This window comes from Camarhynchus parvulus, chromosome 10, assembly GCF_901933205.1.
Source record: "Camarhynchus parvulus chromosome 10, STF_HiC, whole genome shotgun sequence".
Classification (NCBI taxonomy): domain Eukaryota; kingdom Metazoa; phylum Chordata; class Aves; order Passeriformes; family Thraupidae; genus Camarhynchus; species Camarhynchus parvulus.
This window is the reverse complement of record NC_044580.1, coordinates 6,442,143-6,469,167: the sequence shown is the minus strand read 5'-3', so window position 1 is coordinate 6,469,167 and position 27,025 is coordinate 6,442,143. Positions and strand designations below refer to the sequence as shown.

Below are 27,025 nucleotides of genomic sequence, written 5' to 3'. Positions count from 1 at the left end.
GGTTTAACACAGACCCTTCCATCCTGACCCAAGCCAAAAGTTTAACAAGATGCAGCCTTCTGCTCAGGGCCACATCAGGAGCAGCTGCAGGAGTCCCAGAGCCCTGTAAGCAGAGTTTGTGATTTCTGGTGTCAAACCCCAGCTGTTTCAAACTTCCACAGAGCTCTGCTGAACACAAAGAGCAAACTAATATTATTTCTTTGGGCCTTGCTTGAGTATTTTGTTATTTTTTGGTTCTAATCTTTCTTCTGTGAGCAAATGTGCTTCAAGTTTTTCAATTCAGTAACAGTGAAGGAGACAAGTTTTAATTAGAACCTAATGGCACCCATGCTTTGATTGGCTATACCAACTTGTCTGTTTAATTCTGCCTGCCTTCCCCAAAGACTGCTTTAAAGACTTACTAGAAGCTATACAGAATATGAAGGTTTATTTCAAAAGAATACATTTGCAAGAATACACGTAAATGCACTCAATGTAACAGTACCTTCTGCAAAAATAGGTTACATAATACCCAGAAATGAAAGAACAAATCTTATTTCTCTACAAATTAAAAAGCAGAGATAATAGTCTGGACAACCTTCAAAATGGAGGTTATTGTGGATGTTGTGAGAAGTAGCTAACCTTAAAGCATGACACCACAGAGCTAATGTTGGCAAATCAAACTACTAGCACACAGCTGCAAACTATCCTTTTGTACAGAATTAACAAATATTTTGGTTCCAATTTCTTTTTACACAGCTCTAGTGCCTCAGGGAAAATGCTTATCAAAGATACACAAAAACTATCCAAAATTACAACGTAACTATGAAAATGCCTCCAAAATTGAGAGGAAAATAATCATGTTAAATTAAAAAAATTTAACCAGGATTTCCAGACAAGATTTCCTGTTCTTAATCAGAGAAAGTTTACAAGAAATTTCAATAAGTTATCTTGAAACCAAGCAGCTGTAGATCTTAGAATCTTCGTGGAGGTCCACCTTTAAATGGCTTAAATCCTGAGCCACTTCCCCTCTGCATGGAATTGCCTGTGATCTGTACAACTCTATTAATGGGTGAAGAGTTACTGGAAACAGAAGTTGTAAAAAAGTGTTATGATACATACCTAAACTCCTGGTGCACAGGTAATAACATTCTTACATCTCCTATCAACTGTTAAACTGTAAGTCTCAAAAGAGATTTGAGAACATGCAGGAGCAGAGACTTAGGAAGAAGTCCCTCAGTGCTGTGCAGCACCCCTGGGGAGCCCTGTACTGGCCAGGCAGGTGGGGCTGGGGCTGTGCCACGGGGTCACCCTGCTGCTCCCCACACTGCTGCACCTCCTAAGGACACCACAGCTCACAGGGGCTCAGTAGGGAATGGAGAGGAAGGAGAGGTTTCTGTACCTTGTATGTGGAGCCATCATGCCCCCTCCTCCACGGCCATCTCCCATTCTCCTTGTGTCATGATAGCCACTTCCTTGAGAACTAGGTCCATGCCACTCTTTCCTTGGTCCAGCTTCACGACTGTGGCGTTCTACGACGTGTCTGTCCTCGTTGTAGTGCTGGGGAGAAAGTGACACAAGGTCATTCTCACAAAGAATGGGCTCTTTTACCTACAAGGAACAGGCCTGTGCAGAAAGATAAGCTTACAGCTGATAGAATAAACATAAGTCTTTCAAGATTTCAGTCCACAGGCTGCTCACACACGTTTACAATATTCCTGTGAATTCTAGGTAACAAACTTAATGACAATTGTGTGGGTATGCAGTGAGTGAGGTTCCACAAACGCATATTTTACTCCCAATTCTGCCCTGAACTCATTATCACTGGCATAAAACTCAGGATGAAGAAGATTAATGTCACAGACACATTTTATGAAAAATCCTTTCCTTAGGATTTTTCTCCTGAGAAGCTGAGAGGCCTCAGGAACAAAATGTAAACAATGGTTATCTGCTGCTGTGGAATGCAACAGGTGCATCTGTGATTGGTCTCATGTGGTTGTTTCTAATTAATGGCCAATCACAGTCAGCTGGCTCAGACTCTCTGTCCAAGCCACAGCCTTTGTTATTCATTCCTTTTTTTTCTATTCTTAGCTAGCCTTCTGATGAAATCCTTTCTTGTATTCTTTTAGTATAGTTTTAATATAATATATATCATAAAAAAATAAATCAAACCTTCTGAAACAGAGTCAGATCCTCATCTCTTCCCTCATCCTAAGACCCCTGTGAACACGGTCACACATTAATACTTTTTAATACTTCAGGAGTTACCAGCAGGAGTGAGTTAATCTGTAGTCTTCAAAGACAAGTCTTGCAGAAGGATTTTCACTCTGTATCACACTACAAATTACAATTACAAACTGCACTGAAAATAGCAGGCAGTGAGTGTATGGTTAAAACCCTGAAAAAGTGACAACAAATTCTCAAAAGCTTAATCATCTACTCTCTCAGGTATTGTTCATAAGAATAATGAACAATATGTATGTTATCATAAAGATAACATAAAGTTATCTTTATGGTAACATAAAGATGCCAGACAAGAAGAATAGGGTAATTTTTCTGTAATTTTTTGTGTTATTAAAAACGAGCCTTTAACATAAAGAAAACTAAGTTGAAAATAGGCAGAATACTTTTGAATCACTCTGATGATGTTATGTGGTCATTTTTCCAGCATGAGCCTGCATTTTCCAGCCTCTCCTTCACACACACAAACACAAGAAGGTGACTCACTTGTCCTCCACCTCTGTCTCCCATCACGCCCCGTTCTCCTTCCCTGCCCCCGTAGCCGGAGGCGCTGCTGCGGCTCCCGGGAGGCGCTCCCCTCACGTGGCCGGACACTTCCCTTCCCGACCGCTCCGGCCGCTCGCCTCTGTAAAAATTGCTTTCATCAAAATTTTGGTTTCAGTATCGTTGAATTGGTACCACATCACAGCACATATAGACAGCAGAAATTCCTGTAGTTCCTAGTAACCTGCAGTGACTTCTTAGAAACATTCCTTTAGATCTGTGTGGCTTTTTAAATAATTCAAGCTCACGTGCTACTGGTTTACATCTGCATTCTACACAAAAGCCTCCTTAACTCTGTGTCAGTATTCATGATTAAGAGCAGACTGCTGGGAGTCAGCAACTAGTTCCTAGATGAGATTTAGCATTTGATATTCTACATATTTCTTCCAATGCATTTCTTTAGGAGAAGAGGGTCTATTCTCTCTTTACACACTAATTCTTGAGGAATTATAGATGAATTCTACATGAATCACTACTTTCCCTGGTCAGTTAGCACATTTACCTGCCATCCCGTTTGTCTGTGCTGATGCCTCCCTCGCCCTTCCAGTTGGTTTGCCGGGGTGGGTTGGAAGCGGTTTCTCTGGGGTGTCGGCCGTGAGGGATTTCTGGTCTGTCGTGAATGATCACCGTCCTCCTCTCATCTCTGTCTCCCCGCACCTCGCGCCTGTCCGTGTCCCGCAGTTCGCTTCTTGCCTGTGGTGGTTCATTTCTTCTGGACTCACTGAAGGTCTTGGGGTATCTCTCAAAGCCTGGCTCTTCTCTTCGTGCTGTTGGGCGAGTCTTTTTTGCCTCACCTTGATTTACAAAACGATCTCGCCTAAGTTGTTAAAGTAGGAAAGAATCATTTGCTTGTTTCCCGTTTTCACCTTTCTCTGCACATGTAAGCACATGCATGAGGATATAAAATATCACCCATCTTTGCATTAGTTGCTTGTTACTATATATGTGGAACAGAAATCCTTCCCACCCCAAACTGTATTTATTTCTACAATTATAATTTTGAGCTTGAGTTCTAACAGCCAGTTTAACATTTCTTTATGCATTTATTTGTTCCCATTTTGGTCAGCGTAATTTAAGCAACTACAGGGCCACCTTTTTGCCCACTGTGAAATGGGGAATGCTGTATTTCTCAAGTCAGAATTGCAGTACAATTCTACTTCACTGCAACCTAAAAGCAGAATTCCAGAAGGCACAATTATGTGGTCTTAGCTTTACTAGTGATTACTGGAACCATGACATTCCATCTGGAACCAGCATTTACTGCACAGTAAATTACACAGGTAATCCACAGGAACTTGTGACTATATGTTAAAGAGGAAGGAATAATTGCAAAAATTCTTTTGAAATGTCTCACAAAAAAGGCCACCAGGTAGCTAATTTAAAGTCCTCAGAGAAAAGCAGATTAGATTCCATGATAAAAGTGGCCAGTCCTGAAGAAACAAACAAATGTCAGGACAGTACTGCAATTCTATTATATCAGAACTGTGTAAAGCCTTTAGCACCATGTTCAGTTTTGAACAGTCAGGAGTGTAATCCACAGAGATGCTGGCACACAAATACCTGCTCCATTATCTAAACTTACCTATCAAAAGAAGAGGATGGAACAGAAGAACCTTCTGGGTATCGGCCTCGTTCTCTGTGATCAAAGTCATTGAACCTGTTCTGCTGGCGGCTGTAATCTGAGCCGTGGCCAAAACGTGCATCTGTATCAAGAGCCATCTTCTTACTCTCATTCCAGTAAGGATCATCTCTCCTTTAGCCAAAACAAAGGAACCCTCATCAGTCATGTGTAGCCAAATCAAGGCCTAATATGCAGAAAATTGTTGAGAGTCAGTTGTCTATTTAAGGAGATGCTCATTTGACCTTTGGAAAGCCACTGACAAAGGTAGACTCTTTAAAGAGTAGTAGACAAAATCATTTAAGAACACACCCAAAACTAACCATCCATTTAGCAGAAATATGAATTCCTAAAGTAGAAGCTTCAACCATTAAGGCAAAACAGCTTTTCTCAGCAAATGCTCTAGATTGTGGCTTTTTCCACACAAAATAAGAATTAATTCATGGGATGCTTCTCTAATTTCAAAGCTCCCTCCAACAGATAAGGAGTGTTTCATGTTTGTCTTAAACTAATGTCAAACCAAACCAATACCAGAAATCCAGTTCTTCTGTGAAGAAGAGCTGCTTCAGGTCCAAATGCATTTTCAAATCTGATACAAGGCTTGCAGCTCTTTCTTTTTATTATGCACTGCAAATAACCAATTAGAGAATTACCTGTGATCTACATCCCGTGGCCGTTTCAAAGAATTCCTCTTCTCCTGCTCATAGCGGAGCTGCTGCTGCTGCCGCCGCAGCTCCTCCCTCTCCCGTGCGATTCGCTCCGCTTCTTTCCGACGTTCCTGCCACCAAAGGAACAAAACCAGAGCAGGTCTTACTAGAGATACCCAGAGAACAGTTAGCAAGGATACAGACCTATCCCTTGTCAGTTTTCTGCTAAAGGTTATCTGATAAAATTCATCCTTGGGTAGCATCTAAGATTAAAGAGCATAGGGAATATTTCTCTAGAAAAGTAGACAACAGATCTGAAGATGCTATTGGCTGTTACATAGAAATGTCTCCAGGTAATTTCTTGTATTACTACTGTATTTATTGCCCAGAAACACTTCTTCAAGTTTGCAGTGGTATTCTATAGGAAAAATCCAGTAAATTATGGAAGGGTGGTATAGACAAAGTGTTCTATTGTACTTCATGTTTGGAGACTGACTTGTATAGCTGCTACAGTAGTGAGCATTTTACAACAAATTACTCCCAAGCAAACAAGATGAAGATTCCCGTTGTTGTACAGTGTGAATTATGTAATGTTTGGCTGGGTTTTAGGAAACAAAAAGGATCGGGTAGAAGAGTGAAGAGCAAAATTCCCTGCAAGAGCAAACTGGGCCATGCCCCAAACAGCTCCTGCACAGTCCAGAGCACAGCTCTGCCCACCTGTTCAATCCGAACACGCTCTCTCTCCAAGCGCTCCCGTTCCATCCTCTCCCTCTCCAGCTTCTGCCTCTCAATTTCCAGTCTCTCCCTTTCCCTCTGCAGGCACTCTTCTCGCTCGTGCATTATCCGGATCCGCTCTCGCTCACGCCGCTCTCGCTCCGCAATTTCTCTTCGCCTGAAGGAAAAAAAAGAGGGAGCAGAAATTCATCTGAAAAATTTTGTCATCCAAAACTAACATCACCTTAAACATAGACATTCAAAAATTAATTCAGAGTAAGCTCTTCACAGAAGCCCTTGCACCACAAGTCTACTCCTTTTAGCCCCAAGTAGCCAAAGTGGTTTTAGCTTATCTACGGAACCATTAGCAGACAACTGATAGGTAAAGTTATTTCAAGAATCATTTATTGATGTATTTTATTCTTAATTTGGATTTCTCATTTGTTATGTGGCACACAGTAACAACAGTATTCAGTCGCCAAGAATATGATTTGACCTAAAAAATAAATGCTATTTTAGGTCTTATCTTCTTCAAGCTAAGTCTTCTTCAAAACATTTACTTTGGGTTTTCTGTCCAAAAAATTAAGACAGACAGCCAATCATGACCACTCTGAGTTGCACTGGTTAGTAGACTCATGAACAGCTTCATTTTGCTTTCTTCTTTTTACCTCCCATAATACTGCCATAAGGAAGCACAAAAGGCATTTTGTCCTTTAAGCTTTATGCTTGCTGGGAATTCCTTTGTTTAGGAATTCTTTCCCATTGTTTTGGAAAACCCAGCTAACAACACAGCTCATTTAATTGCTCTTTGCAAGCTTTGGCCATATGAAAACAGCAGAACAGAACAGTGTAGCCATTTGGTCTTTCTATTTAAAGTGTCAAGATTGTATTAGGCTTGATTTGTCATTTAGACATACAACATTCTCAGTGTGAAAACAAACAAGCAAATACCAAACACTACTTTTAGCCCTGTCTCTTAGTCTACTTCTCACCTTTCCAAAAAGAACTGGCATGCAGTAACACTTATGAGATACACCCCCCACTGTAACAAACTCTAAGCTGTGTGTGTACATATACAGCTATTAAAAGATTAGAAAAAAATTTTGGAGTTGTTAATTCCCATAAAGATGCTGTTAGACAGAGTCCCAGACTTTAACATCTGGTTAGAAGGCTTGGCAGAATGCATTCTGATTAGATTTCTAAATATAGTATTTGATCAATTAATGTATACAATAGCCTTTAGCAAAAAGTTGAATTACTACCTTCGCAGTTCAACAGCTCGTCGTATCCTTTCCAACCGAACCATGTGTTCTCGCAATCTCTGTTCCTTCATCTTTTCAAAAGGCAAGATATCCTTTCTACCCCTGTATTCCCTGAATTTCACTTTCTCTTGAATAATACGCTCTTTGTTCCTCAATATCTGTGGCTATAGATAGAGATTACAATGGTTATTTCAGAAGTCTCATTCATTTAGGGAGATTTCTGGATGCTACGTTCAAGTATGATTAATGACTTAGCAATCCCAAAGCATACAAAGCTTCTATCTAAGCTTAACAGTTAGTGATAGTTTATTGACTCTTCAGTGCAAATATCAACTGCAAGGCAGGATCAAATCAGGTAAGGATTGCATCAAATCTATAGATACTTACTTTATCAAACCTTCCCCTTCTAACTGTCCTAGTGTGGCCTTGGTCTCCTTTTGTTTGGTCTAAAACTACAACTTGACCTGGGCTTTTACCACCTAGTGGAGGGGGGAAACAAAAAAAAAAATAAAAGAAGGTTTAAAAACACACAAACAGCTATCTCTATTTGCCTATTAAAAATTCTCCTTAGTGAAATTTCTAAATCTCTGAAGTGAACTGGTACTGGTAGGAGAAACATACCAGCACATGCCTGTAATTAAAGATTAGTATAAAGTATGGAAGTAATAAATGTGTTACTGGAGTCTAAAAAAGAACAGTTGTTTAATTGTCTGGTTTCCAGTAAGAGCAAGAACATGCCCCCAAGACAAGTCAGACACACAGATTCAACAGGAGGAAATATGGCTATATGGCATACTTATTCTTTTCTTTTCTTCAGTTTTTTTAGTGGATTCTTGATTAGGGCCACTTGTTCCATTATCACTCTTCTCATCTTTACCTTCTGTTTTCTTGGTTTCTTTACTTTCTTTTTTTTCAGATTTCTCTGATTTCTTTTCTTCTTTTTTGGTTGACGGAGTTCTTATTAGGAAAAAGAACACAAAAATCCAATTAAGGAAATTCAGCTTAGAGGATTTTCACAATTTCAGAAGATGTGAAATTCCTTACTTGCTGGCTTTGTCACTTGATGCAGTCTTCTTATCTCCTACGCTCCTACCCGAACTAGATTTCTCATCACTTTCCTTCTTCAATTCTTTTTTGGAGGGATCACCTTTCACCTATTTTTTTTTTCCCAAAAGCAAATAGGTTAATACAGATTCTTGTAAAAGATGGTCTATTTTGGGTAAAGTCTTCATGGAATGAAACCTACTTTCTCCACAGAGATCTGCTGTCCGTGCAGCTCTGTGCGGTGCAGGTGTGCGATACACCGGGCCACTTCTGTGCTAGAGGACATTGTTACTATGCCGTAGCATTTTGCCCCCGGGCTTCGTGCATTTGTGACCACCTTTGCACCGAGTACCTATGCAAACAGGAAGAATTCAGGTTCTGAGAGAGACATTTCTAAGGAAGGTATGGTATTGCAATAAGTTTTTTACCCTAGTATATAAGAAAACAAAACAAATTCACCCCAACCCCCCCAATTCACCAGCAACATAACTCCGACCCTGCTAGAAAGATTGACTGACACTCCCGAATTCTCAAAAGCTTTGAGAACTTTATCCCAGCTTGTACATCAAGGCATATTATTGCTTGCATCCTGTTTTGACCAGTCACCTCCTCATGCCCATTATCTAAATGCTTTTCTTCAGTTATTGGCAAAATTCATTCACAGAAACACCACTGACCTGAATTTGATGGTTCATCTCTGACAGATGAGCCCCTACAAAAAAAGTCAGCAGCTGCCAATTAATGGCAGGAACGTATAAGCAGTATTATGTAGTGACTTAATAAGGAGCCAACTCTTCAAAGTCATCTAGCAAGTGTGTCAGTTAAGCCATTTTAGCAGTCAGCTCTGACATCTGCTTCTTGAGCAGGTATTAACCTTTGTGCTCCTCCTTGCTAGAATTTCTACAGCCACTGGAACCAGTCTTTTTGCCATAGTCATGCTTTAAAGGCAATAATTTATCTCTCTAGCTGTCATCGGTTTTATCTTTCTAGCTGTCTAGACTGTCATGGTACAGTCATGAAGTATTTCCCAATCAATTTTAAAACTGGGAAGTTACATAAAAGTAAGTACCAACCAGCTTTACAGTGAAAACAGCCAAGTAACTGTAAGTTTCAACAAAATACACTCTCAGGTGTCCACACTTGTGAATGCATTAAATAAAATCACCTACTAAATTCATTGGAAACATCAGATATGCCAAAATCAATACACATATTTGATAGTCACAGTGCTCAGGTTCTAACTAGTTCCCAAGATACAATAGTGCCATACCTGCACAGACTTACACTAACACTACAAATTCAGAGTTTTCAGCAACTCCTTTGGGGAAATGAGAACTCTGTGTTTAGAAGACTGCTTAGCTTTCAAGATTTCCACATTGTTCTATGGAATTTGTAAGTTTCAATTAATCAAAATTGGGAAAAGAGACCTAATTTAGGCAGACTGTAAAAAAAAATATCAAGTCATTGAAAGAGTCCCTAAAGCATCATACATTAAATGTGACATCTTTTTACCAATTCTTCCTATTCATAAGCCTTCAGAACACATTTTAAAAACAATCTCCCAAAGCAGGACGTTCTAGAAACACTATTTGTGTTACAATTTTATCAGTTAGTACACTGTCTTGCACTCATGGTTAAATACAGTTGCTACAAAGGAACATAGCCATCATTATTTTAAAAGCCAATTCTGACCAGAATATTCAAGTATTTGTGAAATTTCTTTTGTACTTATCTTACCTCCACAGGAAGAAAAACTTCTTATAAAATTAATAGATGGCTCTTCCTGTAAGCATACACTCTTACTGCTGCAGCATGGGGTTTTAGATTGCACTGGTCAGACATTTCCTCTCAAACCTTTATTTAAATCAAGGATTTATTTCTGTAACTGAATAGAGGAGGGGGAATAGACACACGCCACACACATGGTATCACACCCCATAAAATACCTTTCCATATTTGCCAAAGAGATTTTTCAAGTCAGCAGCTTTTGTGTTGGAAGACAGTCCGCTAACCCAGAGGTTTCTAGTTGAACTTCCACTGCTACCACTAACACTGCTCGTGCTTCCTGCAACAAGTTTTACAAACAGCCAAAAAATTAAGGAGACAAAGGTACCATGAATATTTTACTAAAGTGTTGCTGAAAAGAGAAACTTAGCCTGTTACCTCTAAGTAATTGTTTATCTGGTTACCTTTCTTGAAAAGATTTCTATAGAAAAAAAAATATATGCCATAAGATTTTATTCATTTAACCACTGACACCAAGAGCTTGGTTAGCTTGTACCCAAAGGACAGAGACAGAAAAATAATACAAATCTTTGTTAAAGGCATGCTTTACTCTTCATTTGGGTATGTACATTTAGCTTCAACATCTGGCTGTTATCATTAGCTACCATCCACAAAAAGGTTTTTTTTGCACACAGTATTTGCTCTCCATCATGATGTCTGTACAGTGCTCAATTTACCAGAGACAGCAGAAAGGCAAATACAGGAGACTTGGATAATCCCAGCCTCCAAAATAATGTGGTCAATTTCCACAACTTCAGAGCATTGGCTTCATCCAGAGCAGTTTTTTAAAAATACTACTGGATGCAGAACTAGATACAACCCACCAAAATTATTTCCCACATACTAAAGAAAATACTAAATAAAAGCTGGAAAAACGCTATGTGCCTTAAATACTCCCCTCACCCCATATATTAGGTATTTTTGCAACAACATAGCAATTAGAACTCAAAAGAGATTCATGTCATCTCATTCCCAGTATCTTTCAGTCCTCAGTTATGTAGCTCAGCTTGTTGTTGTTTGCTGCTAAATAAATGAACTGCTTTGGGATATGTTAAAATGTAGCCAGTCCTACAGGCAAGACCAGAACTAGTCTCCATCTTGACAGCTGGAAAATCTGGTGATATGAAGAGTTTTAAAACATAATTTACCCATCTTGAGAAAAAAAGGATAGCTTTGTTTCTTCAATGCATCAAGATTAACTAAGAGCAAAAGGCAATCTCTCAGTTGAGGTCATACTAAAGTTATCTTGATATTAGTTTAGATATATAAGGAAGAAATTCTTCCCTGTGGGCCCTGGCATGGGCTGCCCAGAGAAGCTGTGGCTGCCCCATCCCTGGAAGTGTCCAAGGCCAGGCTGGACAAGGCTTGGAGCAACCTGGGATAGTGGAAGGCACCCCTGCCCACAGCAGGTCATTGGAACAAGATGATCTTTAAGGTCCCTTCCAACCCATAATACTCTATGGTTCTATGATACACTTAGACCACCAATAAATACCATGAATCAGCCACTATCCTGGCTTTGGCGGTGTATATTAAGAAAGCCTTACAACAGTTACTATCACAGTTATCACACATGCTACACAAATGAGGACACAGCAAATCTGCTTTCAGTTTCATTGTAAGCATCTACAGAAGACCCAATTATGTCTGCCACAAAAATTTCCTCGCAAATTCATTTATCAGGTAAAGTTTCATTCGTTCCTTAGTGTTATGCCAGAGATTCTGACAAAGGTTTTTGGCAGAAGGGAACCAGGTAAAATAAGGAGACACATGACGTCACACAAATGCATCTGTTCAACCATGAAGCATCAGTATAGCTGGTGACATTAATGTGCTCTCGAGCTCCACTCTTCAATTTGTAATCTTAACACAGTGTTTTATGGAAACAGGTGGAAATTCCAAGGCAAAAAAATAGGTTCAAATTTAATACATTAGACAGCCACAAGTGCAATTTTGCAAGCTGGCATCTCAGCTATAGTACTTGTTTGAGAGTTCAGTTTATTTAAAACGGAGCTAGAATTACAAACAAGACAAAAAAATTAATTGGCATTATATTTAAGTACTTGCAATTATTTTTTGCTTGTTTTGCTGTCAGTTACAGCAGGCTTATCTGAAAATTATAGCTTCTCATCAAAACAAAGACTTGGGAAACATTAAATGAATTTGCTCCCAAAAGTATTTTGCAATAGAAGAATATATTTTGATCAAGTCTTTACAATAAGTATTTTTAATCTTATGACAAACCTAGCATAAGGAGAAACAAAATATATGGACCCATACATATAGCAAATGACTACTGTACCTCTAGCACAATTTACTAGAGATGGCTGAGTTCAATCACATAAACCATTTTATTACGTGGCAAGCAATTTCTCAGGCAGGAAAGCATTTAGTTCAAGAAATACTACTCTAATTCAGAATAGTTACCTTTATCATCCTTTGATGTCGTCTTGCTTTCTTTAGATTCCTTAGTAGAGCTAGAGAAGCAAATTTAAAAAAATCAGAAGAAAGTTGAAACTACAGAATTTGGTGTTGCATTTTATACTACTAGTACTAACAGACAAGTTAACATTTCAAAAAATAAAAATGAAAAAGGGCCAGACTGTATATTTGAACAAATGATTCCCTTATGGATTCTTGCACTGATTTTCCCCAAGATGCCTGAAGATCTAGATTTTCTGACAACTCTATTCAGTGGATATATGGCAATCTTCTCCAGATTTCAGGACGGGGACTTGACTTCATTTTGTGTTCTTAGAACTGATAGCTGTTCATTACCATCATCACAAGGACATTTAAAAAAATCGTCAATTTGAAAAAAATAAATAAATGCTGACAATTCGACAATGCAATCAGTAGGACATAGTGTCTATACGAAGATCTTGAATTTTAAAAAGTAACTTATGGCGGTCAAAAAACCTACAGGCAGGAGCATAGGATACTAATTATAAGATTCTTGCTGCTACCCCCTTAATGTAGAGTGATCTTATTGAATGCTGGTACTCAGTATCGTAAAGAACTGACATAGAAAAACAAACCTCTTTGCTTGACCAGAGGCCCCAGTAGACGAGGGACCTTTCTTCAAAGTATCCTTTTCTTTGTCTCCAGATTCTGCTTTCTTTGAACTTTCTCTGGCTTCCTTCTTGACGGGATCACCCTTCACGCAGTCTTCCTTCTTACCATCTTTATGGTTCTCAGTCACCTCATAGTCCTTGCTTTCCTTCTCCAGGCTCTGTGAAATGGTATCCTGCACATCCTTTGGCTTACTTGCTTCAGAATCTGTAATTTTCACATTTTTACCTGTTTCTAGGAGGTCATCACCATCAAAATCCAGAGTGATGGCATCTTCAGCCTGGATTGTAACCGATATGTTATCATCCTCAGCTTCTTTCACAGAGGTGTTAGCTTCCATCTCTTCATGAGCCGTGTGATCAGCCTCAGCTAGGCTTTCTTCTGAAGGAAGAGGTTTAGATACTTCTTGTGTACCATCACCAGAACCTGCTTTATCTAAGAGGATTTAACAGGAATAAATATGGCAAAACAAGAAGTTTAAACAATTTCATATGCATAAGCTAGAATAGGACCTAGAAAATACAAAGCCAGTTATTAGCACTGATGGAAGGTTAGAAAAAAACACAAGGTGTATTAACACAAATATAAATCCTTTACCCAGGATCACTTATTCTTCATGGCAAAACACATTTTCTAGAGACAAATACCAAAACATTAGGAGGGAGAATACGGTTCCATCCTGGAGATACCCGTTCTTCATAAGAAGTATCCATTTTCCAGTTTAGGATTGAGCATTCCAGAAGAACATAGTTGCTTTGGATGTTCACAGTTTGATTTAATCTGTCTTTGAATCTTCCTGGTTCCAGAACTTCTAACCTTCCCAAATCCGAAAGAATCACAGTCTTGGAGAATTCCAGCCAGTCTTCCACGTCGGTGTTCGCTGTTCTTTTCCTTCCCAAGCAGTTGCTTGGCAGTCAAGTGAGTTGTACAAGGCTGCTGCAGAGCATGGATGGGTGAGCCTTAATCCAGAGTCCGTAGATAAATCGTCTCAATCTTCATCCACTGGAAAGATTTTCCATCTCAGTCCCACAGAGACATCTCCATCTTCTTGGATTTGCACGGGTGAGACACTTCGGCCATGGGGTCCCTCGTAAACATGGAGTCTGTAGTTTTATCCTGTAGTAATGTGTTCATTCCACCTTGTGGAAAGTGATGGTGTCCCATGTCCTTTCGAGTCCACAAAATGTAGAATCCTTATGACTTCTGTCCAGGAAGTCTGTTTGCCCAAATGCATTAGATTCCTTCTATAGTTTCACTAATGAGCAGAGCATAAAAAATGGTAGCCACTCCACAGGTTTTCAAACACCTTTTACCATCCTATGTACAAGTGGTATTTCTAAGTGACAGTAAGCCAAGCATATGATGGTCCATACATTTGTGGGGTGCTCAACTTCAGTGTGAGAGTGCAGCATTTCACTCAACATCAGTTACTGCAGTGCAAGTTGGAGGCTTTGGCATCAACACTTACCGTGTACTAAAATCAGTCCTTGAATACTATGGCTTTTATTAAGAATCATAGTATTGCAACTAGATTATACATCCACCACAGTAACTGATAAGTACTATAATAACTCTTAAGAGTAAAGTAACTCTTAGGAGTGAAATAAACTGACTGCAGTGATTCCAGGTGCTGAACTCAATGAGGAGACAACTGATACTTAGTGCTGGAGATAAGCCTAGTATTAGTAGAGATTGAATGTTACAAGAGAAAGTTGCCTGCTCTACTAAGACCTCTGAACTCTATTAAACTTTAGACATACCTTTCTCATTTTCTTCATCTTCCCCATCCTGCAAGAAAAGGAAGCCAACACTAAATGTCTCCTATTTTGAAACTTTAAGAAGAACAGTTTGTATTTTTCATAACATTTCTATTGTATGAAGGCAAACGCTGAAATGAAAACTGTGTCCAAAGATTATCCAGGAACCAAACTCATGCACCTCCCTTGTCAAATCACTAAAAAACATTATGAAACTTCTTTATGAAACAACCTGGCATTTATCTGCAATGCTTGCAGTTTGCAGTTGGTTGGGACATGCAGATAATTGTCTTACCCCCTCAACTCAGTGGGACATTTCTAAACTATTCCATGTCTTACCAAAGCCTTCAGAATGGATGCCAAGCTGCTGATTACTGCTTTCAGAGAAATGCAAGCAGTCCATCATTAGCTTTAAAAGCTCAAAAGAGAAGTCAGAAACTAGGCAGCCTCCCTCCAGTAACTACTTAAAAATGAAACTCTGATTTTGATGGGTATTTACTTATTTCTCATTAGCTTTAAAGAGCAAGAGATGCCGTATGAGATGTCACTTTCCAGACATCAGTTCCATGGAACTCAGAATGAATTTCTGAACTTAGAGATATCAGATATCAGTATTAACACCAAAAGTATCCCTAAACAACCATGCCCCATTCCACACTCCCCAATTTTTCCACGGGCAAACTTCTACATTAAATGGAAGTTCTAAACTCCTGTACAGACTGTGCACACTACAACAGCATCTGGCATAGCCCTCTGGTATGTTTTTAAGGGAGTGTGAAACATATTCTTTGTGAAGTCTACGCACTGAATAATTCCTAAATTGTAGACGTGAATTATGTCTTAAAATAGGTATACTTTGTTGGTATCACAATAATCTGCATTACTAAATGTTTGAATGAAAGCTTCCCACACAGTTTTACCTTTATAGTCTTACATCATCTGACTCTAACATGCACGCTGGAACAGAAAAACCAGTCTAAAGTGATCTTTTCCAACTAAACAGAGACGAAAATCAGCTTAAGAGAATGGATTTAGAACTCACATGGACAGCTGGAAAAGTGTAATCTTCTATGTCTGGACCTTCATTTTCCTAAAGAAATAGAAAAGGGACAAGATAAGCAAACTATTTACAAGACACTCAAACATTCAGAGGTCAAGAGATTCCATTATATCAGTAAACATTTAAGTGGATACACTCTCATCAATGTGAACATCCATGAGCAGTTCTCCTGATGTAAGGATCTGAACACTGAACTGAAAGGCACAACTCACTGCCAGTACAAGGGAAAAGGATCCCTTAGGAACTAACTCTGGATGGACTCTGGCACAATTTTATCAATCAGTGCCACATTTGTTTCAGGACTATTCAAATACAAATCAAGGCAAGTAGAAAAGAGTAGAGTAGAGTAGAGTAGAGTAGAGTAGAGTAGAGTAGAGTAGAGTAGAGTAGAGTAGAGTAGAGTAGAGTAGAGTAGAGTAGAGTAGAGTAGAGTAGAGTAGAGTAGAGTAGAGTAGAGTAGAAAGAAAAAACCCTATCTTCTAGAGTAAGCAAGACAAACTGCAAAACTAGTTCTGACTTCCTAGTAACAAACACTAAGAAATATGTACATTTTGCTGATAAAAGTTCATGTAAAATATAGCCAAGTACCTGACTTTCAGAATCTTTCTCCACATCTTCTGTTGTCTCCACTGGCTCCAGGTCATGGTATCTTTGCTTTTCTGAAGATGGTAGTTCTTTAGAATTCAAGTTCTCATCTTCAACAGATTCTTTGAAGTCTTTCAATTCATCATTTCCATCTTGATCACTTGCATCTTGAGTCTCCAATTCACTTTCCTTTTGGTGTGAACACAAATACTTACTATAACTAAAAGTATTAGCTTTATTCTAAAAAAATCACTGGTAGAGTCAGTGTTTCACTGCTGGATCTGTGTCTCACATGCACAATAAAATTCATATCATGTTTTAAAAACCCCCCAGCTTCATACCCTTAAGCATCACACTGTGAATACAGTAAAAGCAATGATCCAAATTTCCACAGAAATTCCCACAAAGAAAATGGAAGCTTTTTCATTAACTGAAGTCAAACACTGGCCTTAAATACAAAATGGGAAAAGTTTTTACATACTTTTATTACCTTGACAAAGGAGTCCTCTTCCACTGAAGCATCACCAGTCAATTCATCAGCTTCCTGCTTTTTACCTGAAATGATGGGATATGCTGTGGCTAGACCTGCTATGTAGAGCACACTTTTAATACTGATTATGTGTTTGGCCTTACTTCAGTATTCTCTACTTGTTCTAGTTTAGCTGGATTGTTCACTGTAATATAGCCCTCCAAAAACTGAGTAATTTTTAAGATAAGGAGATAAAATGTCAGCTGAGTAAGAATGAACAATCAGTGCTGTTCAATAAACAAGTGGTTACATCTAAGTTCGTGATCTTAATACCTATCCTCCTACTTTGAGTGATAATGGAATTCAGGAGAACATTGAACTAGAAACGAATCATTTCCAGAATTACTGAGGTTAACTAGACATTATGACTTTGGAAAGGTCTTGCTTTAGAGGGTAACTAACATCACTGAGAAATTAGGTTAGAACAAACCTCTAAAGGTCATCCAGCCCACCCAACTGCCTGCTGAAAATTACAGTGAAGTTCCAAGGACAACAGAATGTCCCAGGGCTTTATTTAGCTGCATCCTTGAATATCCACAAGCATGGCAATTACAAGCCTCTCCAAGCCACCTTTTTCAGTAGAGGATGAAGCGAGGCAGAAGAATTGAATAGGTGCAGCACTTCTGCTTTCTACATATGCTTTACTGTATTAAGTGCCTGCTCCATTGAGGAATTCTGCTCTTCCAGCACAGGCACACTTTTCTCTATTAGAGATGTCTCTGTGGGGGTGATGACTAGACACAGTTCCCTTTGGAACCCACTGCATTTCCTTACTCTTCTAAAAACAAGACCTAAGAACACTAGACAGAAACATCTCCACACAAACACAGCCTTTGAAGAACATTCTGTCTCTTTGATTCAGTCTATCAAAGATTAGCCTATGCAACAGTTTTCAGTGCACAAGGTACAAAAGCAGCTCTGTTAGGAAGTGTCTTTACTGTATCTTCTACTGAAACTCAGTGTCAATTCAAATGCAAATGAGATGGCAGTCATAATTTACACTTAATGCTTCATTTTTTGGCATAGAATCTTCCCTCCTCCCTTCAACCTCTAATGAATGGCTAAACCAATTTTATAGTTATTACAAAGGGATATAAAAGAAAACCAGAAGGCAAAGTTCTACACAGTATGGACATCTCTGCTAGCTGAAATACTCAATTTTTACAGCCATTAATTTCTGTGGTCTTTCATATGCAGTTCTTAAATGCACTTCAAAGCTGGAAAGTACTGAACTACAGGGCAAGAAGCAACACTATTGTTTTGGGTTTGCTCGGATTCCAGTTGCTTTTACTCATTTCCCTGAAAGGCAGCACTCTGACCATACTCCTAGAAAAAGCACATTGCTGTTTTCAGTACAGGCACACACTGATCTCCAGGAAAAGGCACATGGCAGAAGCTATTTCTGTGACTGCAAAACATGAGATTTAAACTTCCAAATCTAAAGTCAGTGTCACTGTTTCTACTTCACTTCAAACAAACAAACAAACAACCCCAGAACCCCCAAAAAGTCTTGTTTTATACTTGTAATGCAATAGATTTGTGAGATTTTGGTGCAAAAAGCCCCCTGCACAGGTATGCTAAGGGAAGCCAGCTCTTCACAGGAAGAGGTCAGTGGACAGTTTCTGATGTGCATCACAGCTGATGCCTGAAACAAAGACTAACTCAAATTTTGTGCTAGTTTTTTAGCATTCTGTGATAGAATCTACAGATCCCAGACATCTTCAACACAAAAAGCAATGAGAAACAGCAAGGATTTCTACACAAATTCCACTGCTTTCTGTTTTACCCTCTCACATTTCAGTTTGTTTGTTAAACCTGAAAGACCAAGTTTCTCCTGAATCCCATATCCAGGTAAGCATACACAGAGACAGGCAAGCACACAGGGCAGATGCCCAACACATTTAGCAACTCTCTAGCATAGACTATCATGAAAGCTATTTAAATCATTTAATCATTTATATCATTTTGCCTGAGGAGGTATGGCTGGTGGACTAAAACTAAGACTTTATACGGAACAGAAAAGGAAACCAAACCAATGGCAAAGCTGCCTCAAGTTATCCCCACCATTATGCAATAGCAGCTAGAGAACTGTGTTTTATTGACTGCTCCTCATCAACAGCAAGTAACAGCATTCAGTAATGAAGCTGTTTTATCTTTTATTTGCTACTAGATGAAGTAATGATTTCATTAGCCCTTTTATACTATGTCTGTTGTCTTTGTAGCAAGTCCCATTCACTCTGAGTACCAGAGGTATTCCAAGGCATGAGACCTGAACAACGACCTTCACTTTTCAGCTTGAAGCCAGAAAGTGGTCTAAGTTTGCTCTCCCTCTCAAGTTCTGTGCTTCAGGTTACTTTGCTTCAGTTAGAGTTACACCATGCCACTCAAAAGTGGCATTTCAAGGTCCTGATACAGACAGTTCTCAGATGTTGGTACAGTAACTTGCCAAAAAGCCAGCATCCACAAAAAATTCAACACTTGTCTGACTGACACTCATTTACAGTGGGCTGCTCAAAGGCTTGGCTATTAAATTCTCATAACTAAAATCAGATTGCAACACACACCTTGCAGAAAACTACTGTTGCTCTGAACTTATTTGAGACCAGTGCTGGCCTGATTGAAGGGTAAGTTAATAAACAGAGCCAGAGCAGCTGAGCCTTCTGCAGACAAGAGGCACAGCTGGTCTCCAGTCACACAAGTTGTCAACACCCAAGTTTCTGTACAGGTTTATCCAAGCAGTGGCTGTTGAAAATGTCAGTGTGTATGCAGCATTCACCACAGATCTGGGGGCTCAACAACACAAACACTCATTTACCTTGCAGTGATGGCACTCCTTTACAAGCCATGCTCAAACCCTTTTCTGGCAACAGCAATTGCTACACACCATAAAATTGCAACAGACTCTTACACAGAGAACAAATACTCTCCTTATAAGTAAGTAGAAGAATTAGAACATCTTTGTTGGTTTTACATTATGCAGATTTAGCTTTCATTTCATTTACAAGCCTTACAGTAGCACAAGATTATTCTACCTATTCATGTTCCTCCATGTGAGAAATTCAGGCTGAGTGTTTACAGAATTACAGAAGGGTGTATTCTGGACAACTCTTGAAGTAGGTATTTGCATCTCAGGCAGAAGCAGAGTGACACATACTTATCAGAAAATTTTGGAAGAATTAGTGTTTGTATTTCTCCTGGTATTCCTGCTGCAAATCCCAACAGGGTTTGGTCACACTAATGCTAAAGATTCATCAAAAACGGGATAAGAGGGAACGAGGAGATAAATCCTTACAATGGAATAAACCCTCTATAGCATTAAGAGGTCCAGTGCAACTTGAAAAGTATCATTTGCCACAATATTAACAAAAGTAAACAAGCCTTTTCTAATTTTGAAATGGTACCATGAGGTACAGGAATATTTAAGTCTTCTGCTGTGTCTAAAAAATACAGTTGTTAGTCATTCATTGCTTTCAGAAAGAAAGGTCTGTGAAAACCAAGTGTACAACTTAGTTGACTTAGTTTTTGTTCTTATATTTAAGAAACTAAACAGTTTTAATATAGAAGTCAAAGTTATTTGTGCAACAGTACAAGCCAGCCACTGTCAGCTGTCAGCTTTTGATCCAAGAAACAGTATTGTCAAACTGGAAATTCAGTTGCAAACTAGAGGGGTACTTGAGATACAAACTAACAAGTATATAACTGGCCTCAGAAGCTTGTAGAGAGGCAAATAAACATCTCTGCTCACATTAATTCCCCAAAGTTAAATATTATCAGCCTAAAATCTGTTCTTCACCCACACTAATTCCAAAACTCATCAGGAGAGTAACTTTCAATGACCAACTTTAATATTCCAATATTCAACAGCATTTTTGACTGCAGATCCTTCAAAGGAGCATTCACATCAGAAGCATTTGAAAAATATTTCATATTAGTAGTAAGGTAACTTCCTCTAGACACCAGACTAGGCAGCAGAATGGTCAGGCTTGAAAAGATGAGCTTTTCCCAAAAACGGTCATCTTTTTATAAAAAGAGAAATTTCTCCATAGCTTTTAAATGCTAGGGTGGAGAGGCACAGTTGAGGCACTTAAAAAAGGAACACTTGGCATTTGTTCCTTTCAAACTTTAATTGGCAAAACCAACTGATCTTACCTACATACCTGTATAATCTCCTGATCAGCTGCTCTGCAGTTCTTTACCCTAATTATTTAATTAAAGTAGCATCTGGAAAAAGTGTTAAAGTTCTACTAACTTTGCATGAGGACTGATCAAGGATTCTTGCTGGATTACAGAATCCTTCTGCAAGCATTTTTAAGTTGTATGAAATAAAGTCTCACTCCTAATCTTCTGAGTACTGTCCTCCCTTTTAGTAAACATACACACCAAAAAAAAGGAAAAAAAAGCAAGGAAAGACAAATGTATCATTCCCTCCCCAATACACACACCCCATTCCCACTCTAATTTGGTCTCTATCAATATTCCAGACCAGGTTACTGAACAGACAGTGCCAGAGAACCAGAATCACACTTTTTCCACAGACCTCAAGAGCTCCAGTAAAACTGGTTACAGAACACTTTCACATCTAAACCCTACAGGCACCAGACACACTCTGACTTTCTGGAAGGACAACCTGCTTCCTTCCCTCCCACTGGCCTCCCCTTCTGGCTGCTCTGTAGAGGTTTAATCATCACTTCCACTCCCTGGCCCTTCCTGAAGATGTATTTTCCTTGTAAATGAATACCTAATACTCCTACTCTCCCTTGTACAGCAATAACAGCACAAGGAAAAATACTACAGAACTAGTAATGTCATTAATTTTACTGCTGTCCAGTATTAAAATAATTAAAGACCCATCAGTATTCGTCTGAAGCTGTAGGGTGGGGGGACAACAAGCACTAGCAAAAAGGCCTGGATCAATCTGTCAGCAAAATTAGTAAGGAGGAAAAACACCTCACAGTGAGTAGTTAAAAATCAAACAATGTATTATCTCATACAGTTAGAAATAAACCAATACCATAAAAAAACCACTTCCCCTAGACTAAACAGTGAAATTTTTCATGTTCCACCACGAGCTTCCCATACATTTGGCACAAAATTTGTTCATAAGACTTTTGTAATCTAAAAAGTAATGAGGAGAAACTCCTGAGCCTGCAAAGTGAACTGATAAGAACTTCACAAACTGTGTTTTCCTTTGAGGTTTACCAAGATCACACATGTCATATGCATGCATCAGGATCTGGGGCACAGGAGAGGTGGCAGGAAGAGCTACTGAAGCCCTGCCCCAGGCAGCAGCAGCACTGGTTGGCAAACTACCTCTGCAGAAACAAAACAGCCTAACTGCCCAAGAAACCAGTTCAAGAACACGATGCATATCATGATATTAGTTTGGAGACTAGGAGGATAAAAAGCAGCAGATATGAGAAGTGTTTGTCACAGCAGAACATGGAGCCATTGAGATCTCTGCATGAAAAACTGTGGAAGAGTTTCCTTATTTAGCTTCCATGTAGTTATCCTAATCAGCACCTACCTCTCTAGAGCAGGGAATAAAGTAATGTGATTGAAAAAAAATGAAACCACATTTGAAAGTTTATTTCCTTTCACTTCTCTAATGTGTAAAAAGTGCAAAGAAGTTATTCAAACTTTCTAAGCAGACGGATTTTCTTACTAATTTCACCATTCACAGCACCAGACTGACTGAATAATCACTTTCACCACAAAACTTAGGCCATGACAAGAGACAGTGCTATAAGATTGTTCAGGCCCCTGCAGCACATGTGTGAACATTCTCAGTGTGTCTGTTCAATGAAAAATGCTGTGCATAAAGCAGACAGGTTCTTTCCCAGTACTAACAGACCACAGATGCTCCCAGAACAACTGAAAACACAAACTAAAATCCCCCAGACTCCAAACTCACAAAACAGTATTTAAATTCTCAGGCAAAAGAAAACAGAGCTGAAAAATCTGAAACAAATCTCTGCCAAACAGATCAGCACAAAATCTAAACATTCACTTCTCATAATAGAAACACTAAAATCTCTTAATTAGGCATTCCACTGTGAGGTTTCAATGCATATTCGGAAAATTCATGTTTATAAATCCTGTCTTCGGTAGAGAGCATGCTAACACACCCACACTACACAGCCCTCTTCAGGGAGTGACCCCCCATCACCTATTGCTGTGCCCTCATCCCCAGCCAGGTCCAGCACCTGCTCATGGCTGAAGAACCTTGCTGTCACACAGATCCTCGTGGCCAGGACCCACACCTGGAGCACCCCACGTTCAGGATCTCCAAGCACAGCACACACCAAACCCCTCCCAGCTCACCTACAGCACTGAGCACACACAGCACAGCCCTCCAGGAGCTGGGGGCACTACAGCCAATACCTCAGAACACACATCTCCTAACCCAGCCATTTTCTATCTAGCTATAGCTCTCTCAATATACATTTCTCCAGCATGCCCATACACTGTCTACATACAGTGACTGACAAGACATGCAAGGCAAAGGACTTCTTATATGACAGAAGCTACAACTGCACCCAAAATATAGACAACAGTTCTTCTTTAAGATGATACATGCAAAAATACCCCTATGTAAGAATATTAAGTATATCAACAGATCCTAACCTTTGCTTTTAGTTGGCTTCTTGGTGGGTGTGTCAGCTGAAACACTTATTTCAATATTATCTGGATCACCTCCTTCCTCTTCAATAGCCTAAATAAGAAAAAAAATTACAGTTTTTAATGGCTTTCGGTGGAAAGCTGGACAGTTTGACTTCAGCAGAAGTCTGTAAGCCAAACAGTTCTTTCGGCATCTCAAAAATATTTAGCAAAACACTCTGTGTTAAAGCTGGAGAAGAGCAAGGGAACAGTAAGGACGACGGCAGAGTTTCAGCTGTTAAAATGCCACTTTGGAAGTACGGGATATCAAGGACCCGCACGTTTCTCTTTGGAAACGTAACACCAGAAGGCCACACCGCCATCCATAATGGCACTAAGGGCAGCTCAAAAACAGGGCAGCGAGAGCACGGACACCCTTCAGCCACAGCCTGCCCCGGGGCTCGCCCGCCGAGCGGTGGGCGGGCCGCCAGGCCGCGGGGCGAGCTCCAACAGCCGGCCCGGGGAGCTCCGCCAGCCGGGACACCGCGCCCCGCCCGGCCCGGAGCGGCCGCACAGCGCCGGGGGCTCGGCGGGGCGGACCCCGGCCCGGGCACCGGCGGCGCGGGGGGACGGGTCCCGCCCCCGCACCGGGCCAGCGGCAGGGCCGCCGGCGCCCCGCCCCCGGAGCCGGAGCCGGGCGGCAGCAGCGGCCGCCGGGGCGGGCCGGGCCGGGCCTGCGCCTGCCGCTCACCTGCTTGAGCCGGGCGATGAGCACCGTCTTCACGCCGGTGATGTCCAGGTTGCGCCGCTTCAGCTCCGACTTGAGGTCGATGACGCGCAGGTCGCTGATCCTCTTGCTCTCGGTGGGCGGCGCCGCGGGAGCCGCGGGAGCCCCGCAGCAGCGGCGGCGGGAGCGGAGGCGGCGGCGGCCATTTTAGAGCGGGCGGGCGAGCGCGGCGGCCGCGCGCACAATGAGCGCGGTGCCCGGATGGAGCGCGGCCGGCGCGCGCCTCTGCGCAGGCGCGGAGCGGCGCACCTGGCCCGGAGCGCCCGCCCCGCCCGGGGCCCGCCGTGCCCGTGAGGGGAGCGGGGGTGCCCCGTCCCGGCCCCGCCGTGTGCGGGGACAGCCCCGGGGCTGGGCAGGGTCTGGAGCGCCTGTGCTGTGAGGAGCGGCTGAGGAGCTCAGCCTGGAGCAGAGAAGGCTCAGGGGTGACCTTATCACTCTACAACTCCCTGCCAGGAGGGTGTAGCCGGGCGGGAGTCCGTCCCTTCTCCCAGGGAACAGCGACAGGACGGGAGGACGCGGCCTCAAGCTGCACCAGGGGAGGTTTAGGTTTGACTTTAGGAAGAATTTTTTTCACCGAAAAGGTGATTGGACACCGGAACGGGCTGCCCGGGGGGTGATGGCGTCACTGTCCTTGAAGGTGTTTAGGGGAGGACTGGACGTGGCACTCGGTGCCGTGGTCCTGCTGACATTGATTTCAGCCGCAGGGTGGACTCGATGATCTCAGAGGTCTTTTCCAGCCTAAGTACAAATGTGATTCCTGCGTGTTCTGGCCACTGACTTGTCACAGTTTAGGAAATGAACAATTTATCTCTTTGTGCAACGGTTTGTTATTGGAAGTATTCCGGATGTACGATACTAATGTTTTAAATTTTTACCAAAGTACCTCTTATGATTTATTAAGCTGTACTTGTACCAGGTAATGGAAAATGTTACCTCTGGGTTCCCTTTCATTCATTTTCTGTAGGAAACGCTTGAAGTTATTTTGTCAACAACAGATGTTAAACTCCTACTAAATCTTCAAATGAGGCAGAATTTAAGTACCTATAAATTGAAGTCACAACAGTCCCCTTATTCGATGTCTTCATTCAGAAATTACATATAGATAAAAATGAAAAAATGAATGCTCGTGTTATTTAACAAATCTTTGTTGAACAACCTTTTGTGCAAATTAAGTTCTGAATCCTAAAAGATTTGTTACACCATTCTCTTTTTTTTTTTTCAAAGTGCACTTGGAAGTGCACTTCAAAATTACCTGAAGTAATACTTTCATTAAGTAGTTATCAGTTGACAAAGGGTAAAATCTATGTATTTAAAAGTAAGAAGTAGACATGCACAGAAGCCTTAAAGCACACTTTGGACTGGTAATTGCGTGCATGTCTAAGTTATGTTATGCTGCTGTTGCAGTTGATACCAAGATTTTTATTAAAAGAACAATCTTAAATAAAACTATATATTTTTGATTATACTGTCTTTTGTGACAACACTTTTATTAGCATAAAATATAACAGGATTGACTTTGAGGTTAATAGATGAACGCAAGCTTAACTTAAGACTACAGAAACATTTTGGTGGGTGTATGGAAAAAACCTATATTATTTTCACCTAACCTTGAATTCAGCACTGCAACAAAATTTTAATCAGGGCTGTCAGGTTTGCTGTGGTAAACTTGTACAAATACACCCAAAACCCACTGTGTGGGTTCCAGAATTAGTGAAGGCAAATTCAGTGTGTCTCATTTCTGGAAGGAAGATGAGAGGGATAACAAATACAGCACCTGCAGTGGTTTTTAGGGATTTCTTGGCATACCTAAACCTCAGTGCTTGTTGGTTGAGGTCATGGAGATGTTAAAGCTTTGCACTTAACACATCCCCTCCCCAAATAAAAAGCAACCAAGGGAGCCAAAAGTGACCTTACCTGGATTCTCAGTCATCCTCCTGCCTCAAGGCACAATAAACTATTATAAAAACAACCTCAAAGGATGTTTGCATAACCTGTTCTTAAAGCCCTAAACAGAGATTCCACTCATTCCTCAGGCAGTCTAGTCTAGTCCTTAACACTCTTTTTTCCAATGTCTGGATTAAATACCTTTTGCTGCAGTTTAGCTGATTTATTCCAAGTGAATATGGACAATGTTCTCTTTTTGCAGCACCCTTTTGCACAAATTGAGACTGTTACCATATTTTTGTTCAGTCTTTCTCTTTTGGGTTGTTTTTATTAAAAGCACAAATTATATATTTTCTTTTAATCAGTTCTGAAATACAAGACTTTTTGGTGCTGTACCCCTTTAGCTCCCACCCAATCTTTTCACAACTTCCCAAAGTTATCTTGGTGGACACTCTTCTGATCTCAGCCTGTGGATGCCTTCTCCAGCCTCATGAACTTGCTGTGTTCTGCTTGGGATCCACTCTGCCCACTGGTTTCTTTTCTGCAAGTTCATGACAACAATTACTCTTCTCTGTGCAGTTGGTTTCTTGCTGAGTGTTTGTAGAATCATCATCCCCCTGTTGCAATGATTTCAAACTCTACTCTTGCTTCTCCTCTTTGCAGCACCTCCCAGCCAGGGGTCAGCTCCAGGTTTGTAAGTGTGGTCTCTAAGCCTTTTGCAAACAGATTACAATATAGAAGTGTACAAGGAATTTTGTTTGATGGAAATTTAGTATTTATCCATTTTGATATAAACTGGTAATAGTGGTCCTTAAAGTACAACCAGTTTTGCATCAAATTGGTGGATTTTCTGTCCAGATCAAATCTCCATATTTCTTACAAAAATGTCAGTGAAACAGAAGAGCCTTGCTGAAGTGAAGA

At 40.5% G+C, this 27,025-nt stretch overlaps 1 protein-coding gene across 1 annotated transcript; it reads right to left on the bottom strand.

Moving 5' to 3' along the window:
- Positions 1-412: 412 nt before the first annotated feature.
- Positions 413-24,366, bottom strand: SLTM (SAFB like transcription modulator). Its single transcript, XM_030955651.1, is given in 22 exon segments — positions 413-1,062; positions 1,382-1,539; positions 2,707-2,845; positions 3,266-3,580; positions 4,346-4,516; positions 5,035-5,159; positions 5,746-5,920; positions 7,005-7,168; positions 7,392-7,483; positions 7,801-7,961; positions 8,049-8,158; positions 8,251-8,400; positions 9,995-10,113; positions 12,261-12,310; positions 12,872-13,340; positions 14,666-14,693; positions 15,705-15,752; positions 16,311-16,496; positions 16,789-16,862; positions 23,461-23,548; positions 24,185-24,330; positions 24,333-24,366. Coding segments are annotated over 22 exon segments (3,111 nt in total). The 3' UTR covers positions 413-953.
- Positions 24,367-27,025: the final 2,659 nt, after the last annotated feature.